Source organism: Condylura cristata, unplaced genomic scaffold (assembly GCF_000260355.1).
Source record: "Condylura cristata isolate star-nosed mole 26May11 unplaced genomic scaffold, ConCri1.0 scaffold00006, whole genome shotgun sequence".
Lineage (NCBI taxonomy): Eukaryota > Metazoa > Chordata > Mammalia > Eulipotyphla > Talpidae > Condylura > Condylura cristata.
The window spans coordinates 22675711-22691791 of NW_004567107.1; the positions used below are offsets into that span (position 1 = coordinate 22675711).

A 16081-nucleotide genomic window follows, 5' to 3' on the forward strand; every position below is an offset into this window, starting at 1 on the left:
CTCCACACTAGCTGCAACACCCCTCACTCCTACTATCTCAGTGAAATAATAGTACCAGCCGCCCAGACAAAATTTTGAATCATCCCTGCTCACTTTCCACATCTAACTGGCAGTCAAATCTTATGTTCTCTTCAAATCCATTGCCTTTTCTCACCCCCTGCCTTACCTGAAGATGCTGTCACTCTGTGCTACTTGAAGAGCCTCTGGAGATTTACATGGGAAACCCAGGTCTTTGAAACATTATTTGCAGGCAGAGATCTAAGAAAGATGAACAGTCAATCTCTCCCTTCCTGTCTATTTCCACACTTCCTAGAGTTAAAGTAGAGGCACAAGGTATGTGTGGTGTGTAGTGTTTGCACCAGTAACCTTTTAGCCGGGTATGCCATAAAGGGTTTTGTGAACATTCAGCACTGTACACTTCACATGCGCCCTTTTCACTGTCTCACACCTTCTTAAATACAAGGGAGGAATTACCACAGAATTTAAATAGTTCTGTTTAGCAGGGCAACCTCTTTTTACCTACACTTGTTTAAGGGGTCATCACTCCTGCCACATTCCTGTCACCAAGCAAGCAGTTCACTCTACTACCAGCTCTTTTCAACTCTCCAAATTCAGACCTTCCTTGGTAACATCTTAAGTATAATCTCTAAGATTAAACTTGTTCATTCCTCTTGAGGCATCCATAGTCAAGTGTTTTCACTGCTAGTGACTTGTCCCTCCAGATTAACATAAGGATGCTAAAAATTACTTTCACAGGAATATCTCATGACCATCATTCCAAATGAATATTACATCAAGTCAGTTTCTGCTAAACTATCCATAAAGTAAAAGATCTAACTCCAACAAAAAAACAAAGAAATGTGTTCTAGTGTGCATGCAGTAAAAACACTTTTGAGCTAGGTTTTTAAAAATATCAAGGACAGGTCATGAATCTCACTGTATGTAAACTGAGACCCTAGAGTGGGAACCACTGGCATTTAAGAAACTGGGGAGATTCAGGGCAGGATAATTTTAATGAAGAATCACACACAATTTATTGTTTTATATTTTTCATTGAACTACAAACTGTTTTTCAAATGTTAACTGTATTATTTGAATAAGGGAGTGCACAAAAATTGGTGTTTGTTCTATGCACACTTAATTTGCATATGCATTTTCTAGAGATGGGAAGATAAAGTTTGGAGGTGAATTTTAGAATGTGTAGAGCATAGGAAGAAGGGAAGTTATTTGCTCAAACTGTCAGGAAGTTCAAATTAAGAGTCTGCTCACTTGAAATTCCATATTCAGAAGTTAAAGAACTTAGATGTAGCCTTAACTGAACTATCCCAAAAAAGGTATCTAGTCATAGGTAGACTGAGAGCTATTTCCTTTACATGAGATGCTAGCTTATAAATTCAGTAATATATTTGACAGGATAGATTTTATACCAAAATAACAAAGAACTCTTACACAAAACAAAAACATAATAGATTTAATGATTAAAACAGATGAATCAATAAGTGTATAGCCATTAACTAAGGGAAGCCCTAGAACTAGGAAATAGATCTTTTAATTGCATGCAAAGTCTAGTTACCATAAAAACTGAAGCAATATCAAAATACTTCTGCTTCCTAGTATAGACTCCTGGTATTTTTATTTCCAATTCTTGGTAATCAAAATATGTACACTTTCACATGCTATTGGTGGCACAGGAATATGTATGGTTATTTGTATAGTATTACAAATATTTTTCACAGATTGAAGGGCACAAAGAGAAGTGTTTTGCTCCATTTTTTTGATGCCCATCTTGAGGAAAAAAAAAAAAAAAAGGCACTCCCAAAAGGTTCCTTGGTAACACCTTTGCTAGGTCTTTTAATCACATAATTTTTACATGTAAAATTAATGGTCCACTCATCTCACATATCAGGGAAACAAGGCATTAGAACTGCCTTTAGCTTACACACTAAACAACTGGCTTTCTTAAACGACAAAAACTTTCAATACCAGTTATATGTATATAAAAAAAACCTCAAAACACCAAAAAACCATTTGGGCTTTGTTTTCTTACTGAGTTTTGACATGCATGGCCAAACATATCACAGAACTGGAAGGACTACCTATAGATGACGGCAAAGGATTCCTTGGATAATTCTGTTTTCTAGCATTAGCTGGTTCTACTTCTCTTGTACCAATGCAACTTTGTCCTCCTTTTAACTAAGTGCTCTGACCATGGGTTTCAACTGTTAAAGAAAGATGTGTACATAAATCACTCAGTCCTTATCATCATCAAAACAAAGAATAAAATCTTCAAATGCCCATAAGCAGTTGTCCGTTATTCACAGACTCTAGAAACCATTTGGGTGAAGCAAAGGGAAACCTGCTTTACCAGCAAATGTCAGACTCAGGTTGAGCCGTACTGAAACTGCACTTGGGTAGCTAGTCTCAAGTCAAATTGAGCTAAAGTATTTCTCTTACGTTTACTGCATCCACGCAGTATGCAATTTTTGATGCTGCAAAAGAGATAAGCGGCAATTGAAGGCTTCGCCACAGGCATCACATTCATGAGTTTCTTGATTTTTCACCTCTGAGTGGATCTTCTGATGGTTGACAAGGCTTCGCTGTTGACTAAAACTTTTGTCGCACTTCTCACATTTGTAGGGTTTCTCTCCTGTGTGTATTCTTTGATGCTGAATAAGGCCTGAGTTCCGGCTAAAGGCCTTGCCACATTCATCACATTTATGCGGTTTATTACCTGTATGAACACCCTGATGTCGAATAAGATTGCAAAGTTGACTAAAGCTTTTGCCACACTGCCTGCACAGATAGGGTCTCTCACCAGTGTGTATTCTCTGGTGTTCAATAAGAAATGAGCTCCGACTAAAGCTTTTTCCACATACAGTACATAAGTAGGGCTTTTCACCAGTGTGTATTCTTTGATGTTGTACAAGATGTGCACTGACACTAAAAGTTTTCCCACATTCATCACATTTGTAAGATTTTTCCTTAGGGTAGACTTCCTGCTGTATAACAAGACTACAACTTGGATCAAAACTTTCCTTAGTTTCATTGTATGAGTAAGTCTTCTCTCTGGTGTGAATTCTCTGATGCTGAATAAGACCTGAGCTTCTACTAAAGGCTTTTCCACATTCCTCACATTTATGGGGTTTGTCTCCTGTGTGAATTCTTTGATGACGAGTAAGGTTGCAAAGTTGACTGAAGCTTTTCCCACACTCTTTGCACTGATAAGGCCTCTCTCCTGTATGAATCCTCTGATGTTCAATAAGAAACGAGCTCCTACTGAAGCTTTTTCCACATTCGATACAAAGAAAAGGCTTTTCACCAGTGTGTATTTTCTGGTGTTGTATAAGGTATGTACTTAATCTAAAGGCTTTCCCACATTCACCACATTTATGGGGTCTTTCCCCAGTGTGAATTCTCTGGTGTTCAACAAGTAATGAATTTCGACTAAAGCTTTTCTTACATTTGGTACAATGATAAGGTTTCTCACCAGTGTGAGTTCTCTGATGCTCAATAAGGTGTGACTTCCAACTGAAGGCCTTCCCACAGTCACTACATTTATGGGGCTTCTCACCTGTGTGAATCCTTTGGTGTTTAACAAGGCTCCTTCTCTGGCTGAAGCTCTGTTTGCACTGATTACACTGATATGGTCTCTCTCCAGTGTGGATTCTCTGATGTCTAATAAGGGTTGAACTCACACTAAAGGTTTTCCCACAGTAATTACACTCATAGGGCCTCTCCCCAGTGTGGATTCTCTGATGTTCAATAACAAATGAACTGCGACTAAAACTTTTCCCACATTCATTGCACTGAAAAGGCTTCTCCCCAGTATGAACCCTTTGATGTTGAATAAAATGGGCCTTGCGGACAAAACCCTTTCCACACTCTTCACATTTATGGCATTTCTCTTCTGAATTTGGTCTTTTACGGATGTTAGTGTTGCCTCTAAACATTCTCTGTTCCTGGGTCAAAGATTCCCTTGGTATTTCCCATAAGAAGATTCCTCTCTGTTTATCTAACCTACCAACAAGTTCAAAGGTTTCTCTACCCATGGGGTCCTGGTCAATTTCACTTTTAATTCTTGTGACTATTACACCCTGTGGTTCCACTTCTTCCTCAATTTCCTCAATTTCTTGTTTCACAGTTGGTTCCTCATCTTTATCTCTGTTCAAAACATCTAAAATAAAAAATAGAAACATCAGCCAAATTCTTGGCTAGCAAAGAGAAAATGTCATAAAAATAAGATAATTAAAGATACATGACATCTATAAAGTATAGTTTATTATCTCACAGCACTGCTGTGAAGATTTATTTAGCTCATATTTATGAAGCCTTTACAACACTATCCAAAGAACAGTGCAAGATATAGAAATACTATTATGTAGTATTACTTAAATTATGTAATAGATGTTTTTCTTGGAGAAGAGGAATGAAAGGACTATTTAGTAGGCAAAGAAGTATCTGTAGAGGAAGGTAGAGCTGGGAGGAAGAATCGGTAAATCAATAATAAATTATGAATGGTAAGACAGGCAAATAAAGAAATAGAACAAGCATTGGTGGGATGAACTAGTCTATCATCAAAGAAAGGCTAACAGGAGGAAAATAGTAGGTTCCAGGAAATTCAGGATGACACAGCATCATAGAAATGTTAATAAATCAAATAACTGACAGAAAAGGAAGACAAAAAAATGATGTGACAAAAGGCAAAAACCAGAGGAAGCAATGGATCATTCACTGTTAAGGATTTTTTTAACTGCAATCAAAACCATTCCAGGCACAGCAGTATGAGCCAGGATCCAGAGGTAAGACATGAAAGCCCTGTGCCAAATGGAATGAATGGCAAGTTTAAATGGTGAAAGAATATAAGAAAACATTAAATAAAAAGCAGACCCTGTATCAAGACAAAATGGCTTTTTCCTTTATATAATGAGTTGAAGTGATGTGGAGTCTGACATAAAAAGACAGAGGAAAATGAATATAAAGGAACATGGTCACAACTAATAGAAGAAACAAAGAAAAGGAGCAGCCTGGAAAGCTTGACTCACCCACAACCAAATATATCATATTCTTTAAGTATACATAATTCTAACTCTTGTAAAAATACAAGACCCCAGTTGGAGTAAACTAGTTCTAAGAGGTCATATGGCATTTTAAAAATGAAATTCTTGCATCTGCTAGAGGAAAACAATGATGTTTGTAGTAAAAAAAAAAAAAAAAGTGGCATATAGGACACTTAATTCTGTCTCTGAACACTTTCCTGATTTTCTTTTCTTGCTGCATGTTGGGTAACTTCACTAGAAGATTCAATGCTGCTAACTTTATATTTGACCCTAAACTATTTTCTTTTCCTCTCAATTTTCCAGTTTTCAATGTGTGGAAACATCTTTCAATCTTCTTTTCACTAACTTCAAACTGCTCATAAATTATTTTATTCCAGAAAAACTTTCTCCAATTACCCTACGAAATTATTAGAAACTTTATTTCTACTTAGGTTCCTTATAGTAATCTTCCAAATTTTCTTTTAAACTAATTGTTTTGTTTCATGCAATTAGAAAGGATGAGAAAATTCCTCAATTTTCTGCCCCTTACCTTATTTGTAATGGTACATATATCAAGATACATCCCATTCCCATCAAAGGTTAATCTATTTATCCCATTTTTATCCCAGTCATCTGTTGTTAATTGTTCAACTATTGCCATTTTTTTCTTTCTGTATTTTCCACTGATGCCTTCCCTACAAACATGCAAATGTGCCTAACTTTATTTGAACTTGAAATCCTTCTTTTGATGAAAGTCAAGCTCTGGGAGTGGGGACCGGGGGAGGAATAAAAAGAATGTAGCTCTCCATTTCCTAACTGTGTTTTCATGACCAACCATTTCCCATTCAATGTTTTCTACAACTTATTATGAAACCATCTAGTTTTGTTTCTAGCCTCTAGAGAAACTTAAAAAAATCACCCATGACTTCCAAATAACAAATATAATGGACACAATGGACATTTTTCAGTCCTTATTTTACATAGGAGCACCTGATACTATTTTTTTTTATTTCTATTACATTTTTCTAGTTCTCCTACTGCTTCTTTGTACTTTACTAATACATTCTCTACATTAATTTCTCTTCTGTTCACTCTTAAATGTTACTGTTACTCATGTTTATAGCCATACCTTCTCCATATACACTCTTTAAATAGCTTCATTCTATAGGTCTTAGAAAGGACTCACAATTAACATGATTGTCATCATCTACTCCCATTATTTCTTTTTAAAAAATATTTATTTATTTATGCATCCAAGAACTGGGGTACAGGCCAGAGGTGTGGGGGGGGGGGGAGAGGATTCACCAGAGACAGAGTGGAGAGCAGAACAGGCAGATGTACTGTAACACACTGCTGAGGGGAACAGCGGGTGCATCAGGAGAGGTCTGCTACGCCATGTGGGTTAGCTCCCTGGTAGAGTATGGAACTCTTGACGTGCTGTAGTGGCTGCGGATAGCTTCATAGTGCTGTTTTAACCCATTGTGTCACCAGGGAGGGCCCCTAGTCCCATAATTCTAACTCCATCATCTTCTCTTTACATTTCTGAAGTCTCAATGCAGGATTTCCAGGATTTCTACTGTTCTCATATCAATCATCAAAATCAATGTTTTTTCTTTACAGCATCTCTCTTTTTACTATCACAACCATGTTCCATGTATTACTCAAAAGCTATTTATCAATCTGTGGCTCTTTCAGCTGCCCCCACTCCACATTTATTTCATTGACTCCAGAGATCGTCATAGAATGAAATTCTATTCAAGTCACTACCTGTTGACTCATTAACGCTACACCACCTTTAAGAACAAATCATAGCTCTTTATGATACTCCGCACTTCATGGTATAGTTCCCATGGTTCAAATTACCCCACTTCCACTTTAAGTGGGTAAACTGCTTGTGTTGTTGCTTTTATGCCATTTCTTTGCATAGCCTGTTTTTCTATGTTCCCCAAATTGTTTATCTTATGAACCAAATTTTTCTGTAAGATTCAATTCAAAGTAATGGTTCCTCTGCTATTTACTTCATGAAGCTTACAAGACAGAATTTTTTTATGACCAGGCCTTATCCATTACTCCATTATAGCTATCATACTTCATTTTAAAGTATTTGTTCCTTCCATTGGATTATAAATCACCGGGAAAGGATAATATCTTTTTATAATGTTAACCCAATGAATACTGTTCTGGGGTCTTGCTCAAAGGAATATGAAATAATTATCATTATTTGCTGATGATATGTCTATCTAAAAGTCCTAAAAGAATTCATTAAAATATAACAACAAGAATATTAAGTAAAATAAGTACTATTTCTTCCTGCCAAGAATAAGTAGTTAAATATTACAATAAAAATTGTAGAAAAAATGTTCTTCACAATTGTAACAAAAACCATAAAGCCTAGGAATAAATCTATCAAGAAATGTGCGAGATCCATAGGAAATCATAAAATTTTCTGAAGGACATAGCAGTCAACCAAACTGCTAGAGAGTCAATAGAATGGTTTAATTGTACCCTCCTCCCCAAACAATCTATAAACCTAACTGCATTCCCCTTAAAAGCCCTACCAAACAAAAAGCCCCAATGATTATTAATTTCAACTAGAAGAATGAAGTAGCAAGTATATACTGAAAAAGAATAAAAATGAACTTGCCTTATTAGACATGAGACAAACAAGCGAGTCTAGGTTTTCTCCACAGAGCAGCCTCGATGTGACCATCCATTCCATTGCCTTGGTAGCACTATAGTTACCTACTATCGCCACGTCTATATTACAAGCTCCCATCCTGTGATCATAGCTTATTTGTCTAGACAGTTGTGCAAAGTACATCTTTACCAGGAATTTGGAACTGAAACAGAAACTGTCCAAGAGGGGCAATCTGGGGGGGTAAGGTGGAAATTTAAACACAGAAAAGCTAAGACTGACTAGACTTATGACCTACCAACTCAGGAGCTGGAAAGACATGGACATAGGTAGAAAGGCCAGTCAGGGAGAAACACCATAAACATAGCATTCTGTCAGTTTCATTTCCAAATTCCGGGAAGAGATGCACTTAGAATCAGCTTTCTATCTCAGTCCTTTTCTGATGTCCAGTTAAAATCCTGCACATACATTCATAAACCATCTATTGTTTGTAATAACTGTAATAACTTTTCTTATTGGCTGAAGCTACCTTAAATTGATATTGTGTTGTTGCTTTTATGCCATTTCTTTGCATAGCCTGTTTTTCTATGTTCCCCAAATTGTTTATCTTATGAACCAAATTTTTCTGTAAGATTCAATTCAAAGTAATGGTTCCTCTGCTATTTACTTCATGAAGTTAAATCAGTAGCTGAGGAAAGAGAAGGCAATTGAGAATAACTGAACTTTAGGACAGAACAGAAGTTAGCAAACTTTCTGTAAAGGATCAAATAGCAAATACTTTTGGCTTCATGAGCCATATAGTCTCTGTTGTAAGCATTCAACTCTGCCATGGTAGTGTGAAAGTAGTCAGAGATAACACATAAAGGAATGGACATGTGCATGTCCTATCAAGGTCACAGACTTATGACCTTGTAAATAAAACTAAAACAGCAGTGGAGTAGATATGACTTGTGAGCCATAGCTGCCAACACATCATCCAAAAGAATATATAAAGAACAGTTTTCTTGGCAAATAATACCAAAATCAGAGAACTTGAATTCCTGGGGCTAGAACACTGTGACAACTGTTTATGAATGGATGAGTACCTGAACAAAATTTTAAGAGGAACTCTAATCAAAGAAGAGAAACAATGAAATTAAGGTTGTAGATAAAACAATTCCTAATACTGCCACAAGTAGACTGGAAAGAAGCCATTAAAAGGGAAGAAGTTGATTCCAATGTAAAGAACTGGAAGATAACTGAGAAATCAAGCAGTCAGCTGTACCATCAATGTAGTTATTAAAACTGCTTCTTTTTTTTTTTTTTAAGCCAGCATGGAAAGGTATAAATGAAGAACTGCAATTACAAAGCTAGAAAAGAGTTGTGCTAAGTAAGGCAGCAAGATGAAGTGAAGGAAATAGAACACTGGAACAGTTGAGTAAAACAGCTTATTTAAAAAGTCTTCTCAAGGGAATGGAGATAGTCTAAAGAGGAGGATGAAAAGATAGTGGAGGAAGAAATAATAAATGAAGCAAACCTGCATTTCAGCTAAAATAAAAAGAATACCTAAAAATAGGAGAATGCAATGGGCTCATTGCCACGCCTTTGTCCATATGGTACTCACATTTTGCAGGAGGGACAGGCAAGGCCGGCGTTTGTCTGGTTCTATCACCTAGGATACCATATGTGTAGATAAAGCTGGCAGTAAAAAAAAAAATGGCATATTGAAAAAAAAATCAGCAGCTGGTAGGGCTGGAGTGGTATGCAGGAAATAATAGAAGAGGCAGAAAGCTAGGCAGGAACTGTATTAGGATAGGCCCCAGTGCGTAGGGTAAGATGAAGATTTTTATCTTTTAAGCTATCAGGAAATCATTAGATCACTTTGGTGATACAAAATCACTTTAGTGGCAGAAAAGAAAATACATTAAAAGAAAGGGAGACTGGAGGCAAAAGCTAGTTTATGGGTAATGCAATAATTAAGAGGTATTGAGTCTTAACGCAAGTACTAAAATACATAAAAAGTATACAATATATGCCTGGCTTTGTGCTAAGTGCTGGAGAAATCAAATAAATAAAATACTTGTGGAGATCAATCTAGAGAGAGAAATCACATAAAGAATAAATATAGCACAGTGTGATAAATTCAACAATGATAGTACTCTAAGTAGCATAGAGAAAGGAGTGTTTAATTCTGAAAAGGAGGTCGTTCAGAATAGATTTGAGATTTGCCAGGTGTTGAGTTATTTATGTGGTTTACAAAAGGAAACAACTAGGAATCTGGAGCTCAAGAGAAAAAACAATGATAATAGCAATCACACTCATATTGTATTTACTGTATGCTAGTCAGTGTCCTAAGTGCTTATTAATTAAGAGGTGGCTGCTATTATTTCTACTTTATAAAAAGAGAAACTAAGGCACAGAGAAGTTAAGTGATTCACACATGGGTCACACAGTGGGACCAAGATTTTTACTTAAGCAGTGTGATTCAATTGCCTGTCTTAGGCGGAGAGTAAGAGATTTGAGACTTCTCACCACAGCTGGTGACCTGTATGCAAATTAGGTCTGTCAAGGAAATGATAAAGACCAAGAGGAAATCTAAGAATGCAAAGCAATGAAAACAAACAACAAAGAATTTGAAATATCTATAGAGGTGGAATAAAATAAGATCCAAAATTAGCCTATTGCGTTTGACAACTGGGTTGCTGTATTTGACAATCAAGTCACGATATGTTAAATACTTTAAGGGAAGTAGAGGCAAGATAAAGAGCTGCAAAATAATGAGAGGCACGGAAGCACAGAACATACACTAACTACTCTTAAAAAATAAACTTGGCTGTGAGGAGAATAAATAGCAGGTTACATGGAGCGGCGAGAGAGAGACTGGCTTAAAGGAGTTTTTCTTTTTCTTCCTCCTGTTGAAAGCTACTGGGGGAGAAGGAATAGACTGAAGCTACAAATTGGGGGTGGGAGGGAGAGATGATTGATGGCTAAGTTCTTGTAGAATTGAGATAGATGCCCCCGTAAGGGGAAGAAAAATTGAAAATGGTTTATTGGCCTCTGTGAAACAGGTTAAGGTCCACAGTTGAGTAATGGACTCAAGGAAAACTCTTTGAACTTTTGCAAATCTTTTAATAAACAAAGGACTGAGTAAGTTAAGGATAAAAAATTTGCTGAGGTCTAAAAACCCCATAGAAAATAAAAGTAAGGAAAATGCAGGTATATCAAGATCAATCCTTTTGTTAAAGAATTTCTCCTACTGTGTTGAGCAACTCAGGTGGGAGAAAAACAAAACAGATTTTACCAACACCACAAGATAAGAAATTGCACAAGATTAAGAATGAGAAGGTGGCAAAAGAGCATTCTGGTGATCTTTCTATACAGGTCTATAGAGCACATGAGGAGGTAAAGTCAGGAGGAGATTAATAAGATTGGTTAAACAAAATTGGAGAAGTCAGAGAATAGGAAACATCATTAATATTGAATAGGTTTCATTCTTTGGGAAGGAGAGATAAGGAGTAGGAGAGGTAGAAAGGTAAGAAGCTCCACAAGGGCAGAGATCCAATATTCCTGCTTGGCCAGTCAATGAATATTCGTTGTTTGTATAAATTAATCAAAGAAGATGATAATGGGGTTTAAGATTTGCCTGTTACGACAAAAAGAAGCCCCACACGGGTAGAGATCATTGTTTTCATTATTCCTACTTGGTCAGTCAATGAATATTCGTTGTTTGTATAAATTAATCAAAGATGACAATGGGGTTTAAGATTTGCCTGTTACGACAAAAACTGAGGCTATAACCAGTGAGTTAGGAATATAATCATAACCGTTGAATAAAAATAAAAAGCAGGGTCACTGAGGACAACCTGGTTAAGATTGTGAGGCATAAATAATGAGTGCATCGTAGATGGAGTGAGTGAGTCGAGAATACTCTGAAATGTGACTATGTGTGAAGGATGAAAAAAATTAACAGTGAGAAGAAACTGGGTGGGTAGAGCAGAATGGTGGAGTCTCAAAGGAGATGAATTTTGTTTAAATGAAAACTAACACTTTGGGAACAACACTGAAAAGCTGGGAGATCAGTAACTCCTCCCTTTCCAGCCTTAAGACAAAGAATAGGAAGGAAGAGGATGTGGGAGAATAAGCAACGCCTGCCAGAGAAGTGTCCTTGGGAAAGTGCCAGGTTTCAGTTAAGGCCAGGAGGGGTAAGGAACATTATGTGAAGAGGAACAGGGGCTCCAGAAGGCAGAGTGAAAAGGGTGGGAGTGAAGTAGTGGGAAGATGAGCCAGGAGGGAAAGTACAGAGCAATATGGGAATGAGATTATGAAGATAAGAGGCAAGAAAGGCTTGTATTTTGGTCACTGCAAGGACTCTAGGGATAGCAATATGGAAACAACTAATGGCTCCAAATAGAAATTTGGAGCAAAGCACCTTTGGTACAAGTGTTCTCACAGACTGTTTTCTAACAGGCTCTTAGATATCTGAATCAGAGAAACGGCAGATTCTTACCCAGTGAGACCAGGTTTCCGTAATTCTCCATCATGACATCTTTATACAGGCTTCTCTGAGATGGATCCAGATAATCCCACTCCTCCTGGGTAAAAAACACAGCCACATCCTCAAATGTCAGCAACCCCTGAAATAGTATGATTTCTATGGTCAGTTCTTGTTGTCTCAAGGACAATTCTACCACTGAGAGTAGCAGAAACAACCACTTCTCTGGGCCCCTGAGGCTAGGAGGAATATGATAACTAGGAATTCCAAATGGGGCCCAATTCTAGGAACAACTGCAACAGACTGGCACCTCCAAGTAGAGGATAACAGAGATGGAGCTGAATCCTTGTCCTCGATAGTGACCGGCCCTTAGAGCAAAGGTGTTATGATTTAATAGTTATGGACTAATTTTTTTAGATTTAGAAAGGTGCCCTCAAGGCCTCTTCCCAAGCTTTCTTCACCTCCCTAACAGGATCCAACTCTCCATTTGCAAAGGCTTGTGACTCAGGTCAGCTCCATGAAGTTTTCTAAATATCTACCTTGGGGCCAGACATCCTAACAGAAGACACTGGGAGGGTGAAAAATGGTGCTGCACTTGGAAAAACTAAAAAATGAGAGCGATAGTTCTGAGCATATTTTCTGTAGCTGATGTATCACATCCCTCTTGGGGAGAAAGGGAGCGGCGGGCAGTTAGGTCTCAACCACAGCCCAGAGGAGGGGTTATTCCCCTGCCCTGCGCTGGCCCTACAGACCCCTGTCGGGGAGGTGGGGCGGCGATGGAGCGGTCTGGTTTTGGATAGTGGCGAAAGAACCCGATACCCCGAGGGGTGACTTACCTTTGGCTCCGGCGTGGGGCTCGGGGAAGCCATCTCCCGGCCTGAAAATTAGGGCAGGAACACGGGGCGACCGTACGGACAGCAACTTCTGGTGCGGCCTACCCGGCCGCTGGAAATTAGGCCCGATGAAGGCGAGGCCTCCAGGCTGGATCTGGCCAGGTCCTGCCTCGGTCCCCAAGCGGTCACGACCCCAGCAGCATATCAGACTCTCTCCATGGCCAACCCACAAGTCGAACCCTCGCTCCTGCCTGACTGCGCAGCCATTCAGGCCTCCCTAAAGCCTCTCCCGGTTGCCAATTTCTCCTCCTTTGAGCCAAGTAGCGATATGACCGCCCGCCCCCGGACCAGAAGGCGTCACCCGGAACCTTCCCGGGACGCCCCCCAACTACAACTCCCGTCATGCTCCGAGAGAAAGCACCGGTCCGTCCTCCCCTGGCAAAGGCCGCTGGACTACATTTCCCGGCGTGCAAAGGGCGAGAGAGCCTCTGGTGCGTCTTAACCGGAAACCGGGAACTCCTGCCTCAACTTGTACTCGATTGGCTGGTCTTGGCGCGTCACTGCCGGCTGGGGGCGGGGCTCTGGTCTGTAATTCTCCTTGGAGATGGCGGCGCTATCGGTGAGCAGAGTTACCAGATGTCTCACGTGCACCTTCTTAAGGGCTCCGCGCAGAGAAATTTGGTCTCGATTCAGGTAAAACGGACGGTTGGACGGTCGGTCACGTTCACGGAAAGTAAAAGGAGCTGAGGAGGATGAAGGGTGGAATTCAGAAGTGTCATGCTGTTGAGACGGGACACTGGTCCTGGGCCTCACCGAGCAAGGACGCGAACAAGCGCCGTAGGTTTGTGTGTTCTGCAGCTTCTCTGCGGCGCTCAGCGAGTGGTGGGCTCCAGTCTCTTTTGTTGTCCCCTGTTTGTTCATCTTGCAAAGCAAGCTGTATTTGTCGTCTTACCTTTCTCTTCCATTAATTTTTAAAAAATAAACAGTGCTGGGCCCTCCCTGGTGGCGCAGCGGGCTAAAGCGCAGCACTGAGAATCTTGGCCGCTTCCGCACGAGTTCGATTCCCGCCTGCCCCGGAGGTGACCACATGGTGTGGCAGACCTCTCCTGACCCGCCCACTGCTCCCCTCAGCAGTGTACTTCGTTGATCTGCCTGTTCTGCTCCCCGCTCTGTCTCTGGTGAATCCTCTCACCGCCCCTGAGCCTCTGGCCTGTACCCCAGTTCTGTATGCACAAATAAATAAATCTTTAAAAAAAAAAATAAACAGTGCTGACCATGCATTTCAGGTACCGAATGCTCTTATTTACCCTTTAAATTCTGGAACAAAACCATTATTTACCCTTTAAATTCTGGAGCAAAACCTTATTTACCCTTTAATTTCTGGAGCAAAACCATTCTCTTCCAGAAAGCTTTACTTAATTTCCCCAATCAGTACAGCTGTAAGATCCTCTGATGTCCTATTGCATTTTTATTGTTCTCAGAGCAGGATGCAGTTTAGATAGGACATGGAAGATGTACAGATTTGTGGTAGATTAGAGACAAAGATTGGGTTTACATCTTTTGGGAATCCCAGACAGAAAGATCTGCCTTCTTTACTCATTCTTGGGCATTTTTAGAATATTAAAATCTGTAATTTGCTTTTGTTTTATGTCTGTGTAAGCTCAGTTAAAATGTGTTCTTAGAACAAAGACCTATCTTCTCCACAATGCCACTCTGAACTTGTAGATATGCAAATTATTTGTTAATTTTGATTGGTGAGCTTGGTGTTTCTGTTTGTCAATTAATTATTTGAACCAAAGGTTTATATATTTGTTTTTGATCATTCCAGAAAAGAGGAAAAGCCAGTGGTGACAGAGGTAGTAGAAGAGGTGAAGAAGGAACCTAGCCTGGTATCTCCACCCTTACGAAGTCGAACATACATCCCACCCGAAGATCTTCAGAGTCGTTTGGAATCTTATGTCAAGGAAATTTTTGGTTCATCTGTTCCTGGCACTTGGCAGGATGTCTCTCTGGAAGATGGTCACCTGAAGTTCACTTTCTTGGCACGTTTAGCTAATGACTTGGGCCACGCAGTGCCTAACTCCAGGCTTCACCAGATGTGCAGGGTCAGCGATGTTCTTGATTTCTATAGTGTGCCTGTTCAGGATAGATCTAAGTTTGATGAACTTGTTTCCACTAATCTGCCTCCCAATTTAAAAATCACCTGGGGTTATTGAATAGTTCAGAAAAGCTTATTAAAGTCATGCTGGGCAAAGGGACTGCTTCTCAGACTTTTTGATGCTTAGCCTTGTGATATATTATCAGAACTTCTTTATAAAATGGCTTTTTCTGTGAAGAATATATTGCCTTTCCCCTCTCATATCATGAATTAATAACAAGACTTTCTTTTTCATATTTGCTGAAACTTGCTTTTTTAATGGAATCAGGTCATTAGTAATTTATGAATTTTTTTCTCAGAGGAGACTGTGATTAAGGCCATTACAAGCCTTAAGTGTGGTCTTTACTCTTCAGAAGTAGAAAATAATAGTTTCAAGGAAGTCTGGATTCTATTAACTCCTAAGCTAAGGGGATATTATTAAATAATAATATACATATATGTACATATGCAAATAAACATTTATAAACATGTAAGTCAGAATACTTTAGATGTTTCACTTTCTACACGAGAAATAGAAAATTATAGTATTCATTCTGGGTTCATCTCTTTTGGAATTAAAGTAGGTTTCTTAAAGTGTGTTGAATTTTATTTTTTTTTTTAACTCAAATAGTTATTAGATGAATCTGAGTGACAAAATCAGTGATTAAGGTAAGAATAATTTTTGTTCAACTTTAGATTTGGCTGGGAAGAGAATTTCTTCCACTGTGTTAGTTTGACTCAGCTGATAACTGGAAGAAATTTTGAACAAAGGAAATTAAATTTATTCTCTCAAGGTAACACCATTGAAAAGGTTAAAAAACCAGTTTGATATATAAATTCTGGCATGTTTATAAGAAAAAGTACAGTAATGTCATGCTCTGTAAATGTCACAGCAGGCAGATTTGAGTAACTTCTACATATAAGAACTTCAGATGTGTTGGTGTATCTGGAACCTGTCATTCGAGCTGT

The 16081-nt window shown here is 38.9% G+C and overlaps 2 protein-coding genes across 4 annotated transcripts; one reads left to right on the forward strand and one right to left on the reverse strand.

The window, feature by feature from the left end:
* Window positions 1-1456: 1456 nt before the first annotated feature.
* Window positions 1457-13315, reverse strand: ZNF189 (zinc finger protein 189). 3 transcript variants are annotated; one of them, XM_004677469.2, is made up of 3 exons: window positions 12979-13315; window positions 12158-12284; window positions 1457-4174 (listed from the first exon to the last, which is right to left on the reverse strand). In XM_004677469.2, exons 1-3 carry the CDS (start codon window positions 13009-13011, stop codon window positions 2457-2459), a joined length of 1878 nt encoding a protein of 625 aa, XP_004677526.1. In that variant the 5' UTR covers window positions 13012-13315; the 3' UTR covers window positions 1457-2456. The 3 variants fall into 3 exon arrangements, with proteins under 3 accessions (XP_004677526.1, XP_012576923.1, XP_004677527.1); XM_004677470.2 differs by having other exon boundaries at window positions 2199-4174; window positions 12158-12242; XM_012721469.1 differs by lacking the exons at window positions 12158-12284; window positions 12979-13315 and adding an exon at window positions 9275-9287.
* Window positions 13316-13561: 246 nt separating this feature from the next.
* MRPL50 (mitochondrial ribosomal protein L50) lies at window positions 13562-15685 on the forward strand. The gene is made up of 2 exons (XM_004677965.2): window positions 13562-13668; window positions 14804-15685. Exons 1-2 carry the CDS (start codon window positions 13580-13582, stop codon window positions 15189-15191), a joined length of 477 nt encoding a protein of 158 aa, XP_004678022.1. The 5' UTR covers window positions 13562-13579; the 3' UTR covers window positions 15192-15685.
* Window positions 15686-16081: the final 396 nt, after the last annotated feature.

Bases quoted from the DNA above. Each gene is read 5' to 3' on its own strand.
- ZNF189 (XM_004677469.2), bottom strand. From the start codon at position 13,011: ATGGCTTCCCCGAGCCCCACGCCGGAGCCAAAG. The intron at 12,285-12,978 runs GTAAGTCACCCC...ATACTATTTCAG, and splicing joins GCCCCACGCCGGAGCCAAAG to GGGTTGCTGACATTTGAGGA. The intron at 4,175-12,157 runs GTAAGAATCTGC...TTTTTATTTTAG, and splicing joins CGGAAACCTGGTCTCACTGG to ATGTTTTGAACAGAGATAAA.
- MRPL50 (XM_004677965.2), top strand. From the start codon at position 13,580: ATGGCGGCGCTATCGGTGAGCAGAGTTACCAGATGTCTCACGTGCACC. The intron at 13,669-14,803 runs GTAAAACGGACG...TGATCATTCCAG, and splicing joins GAAATTTGGTCTCGATTCAG to AAAAGAGGAAAAGCCAGTGG.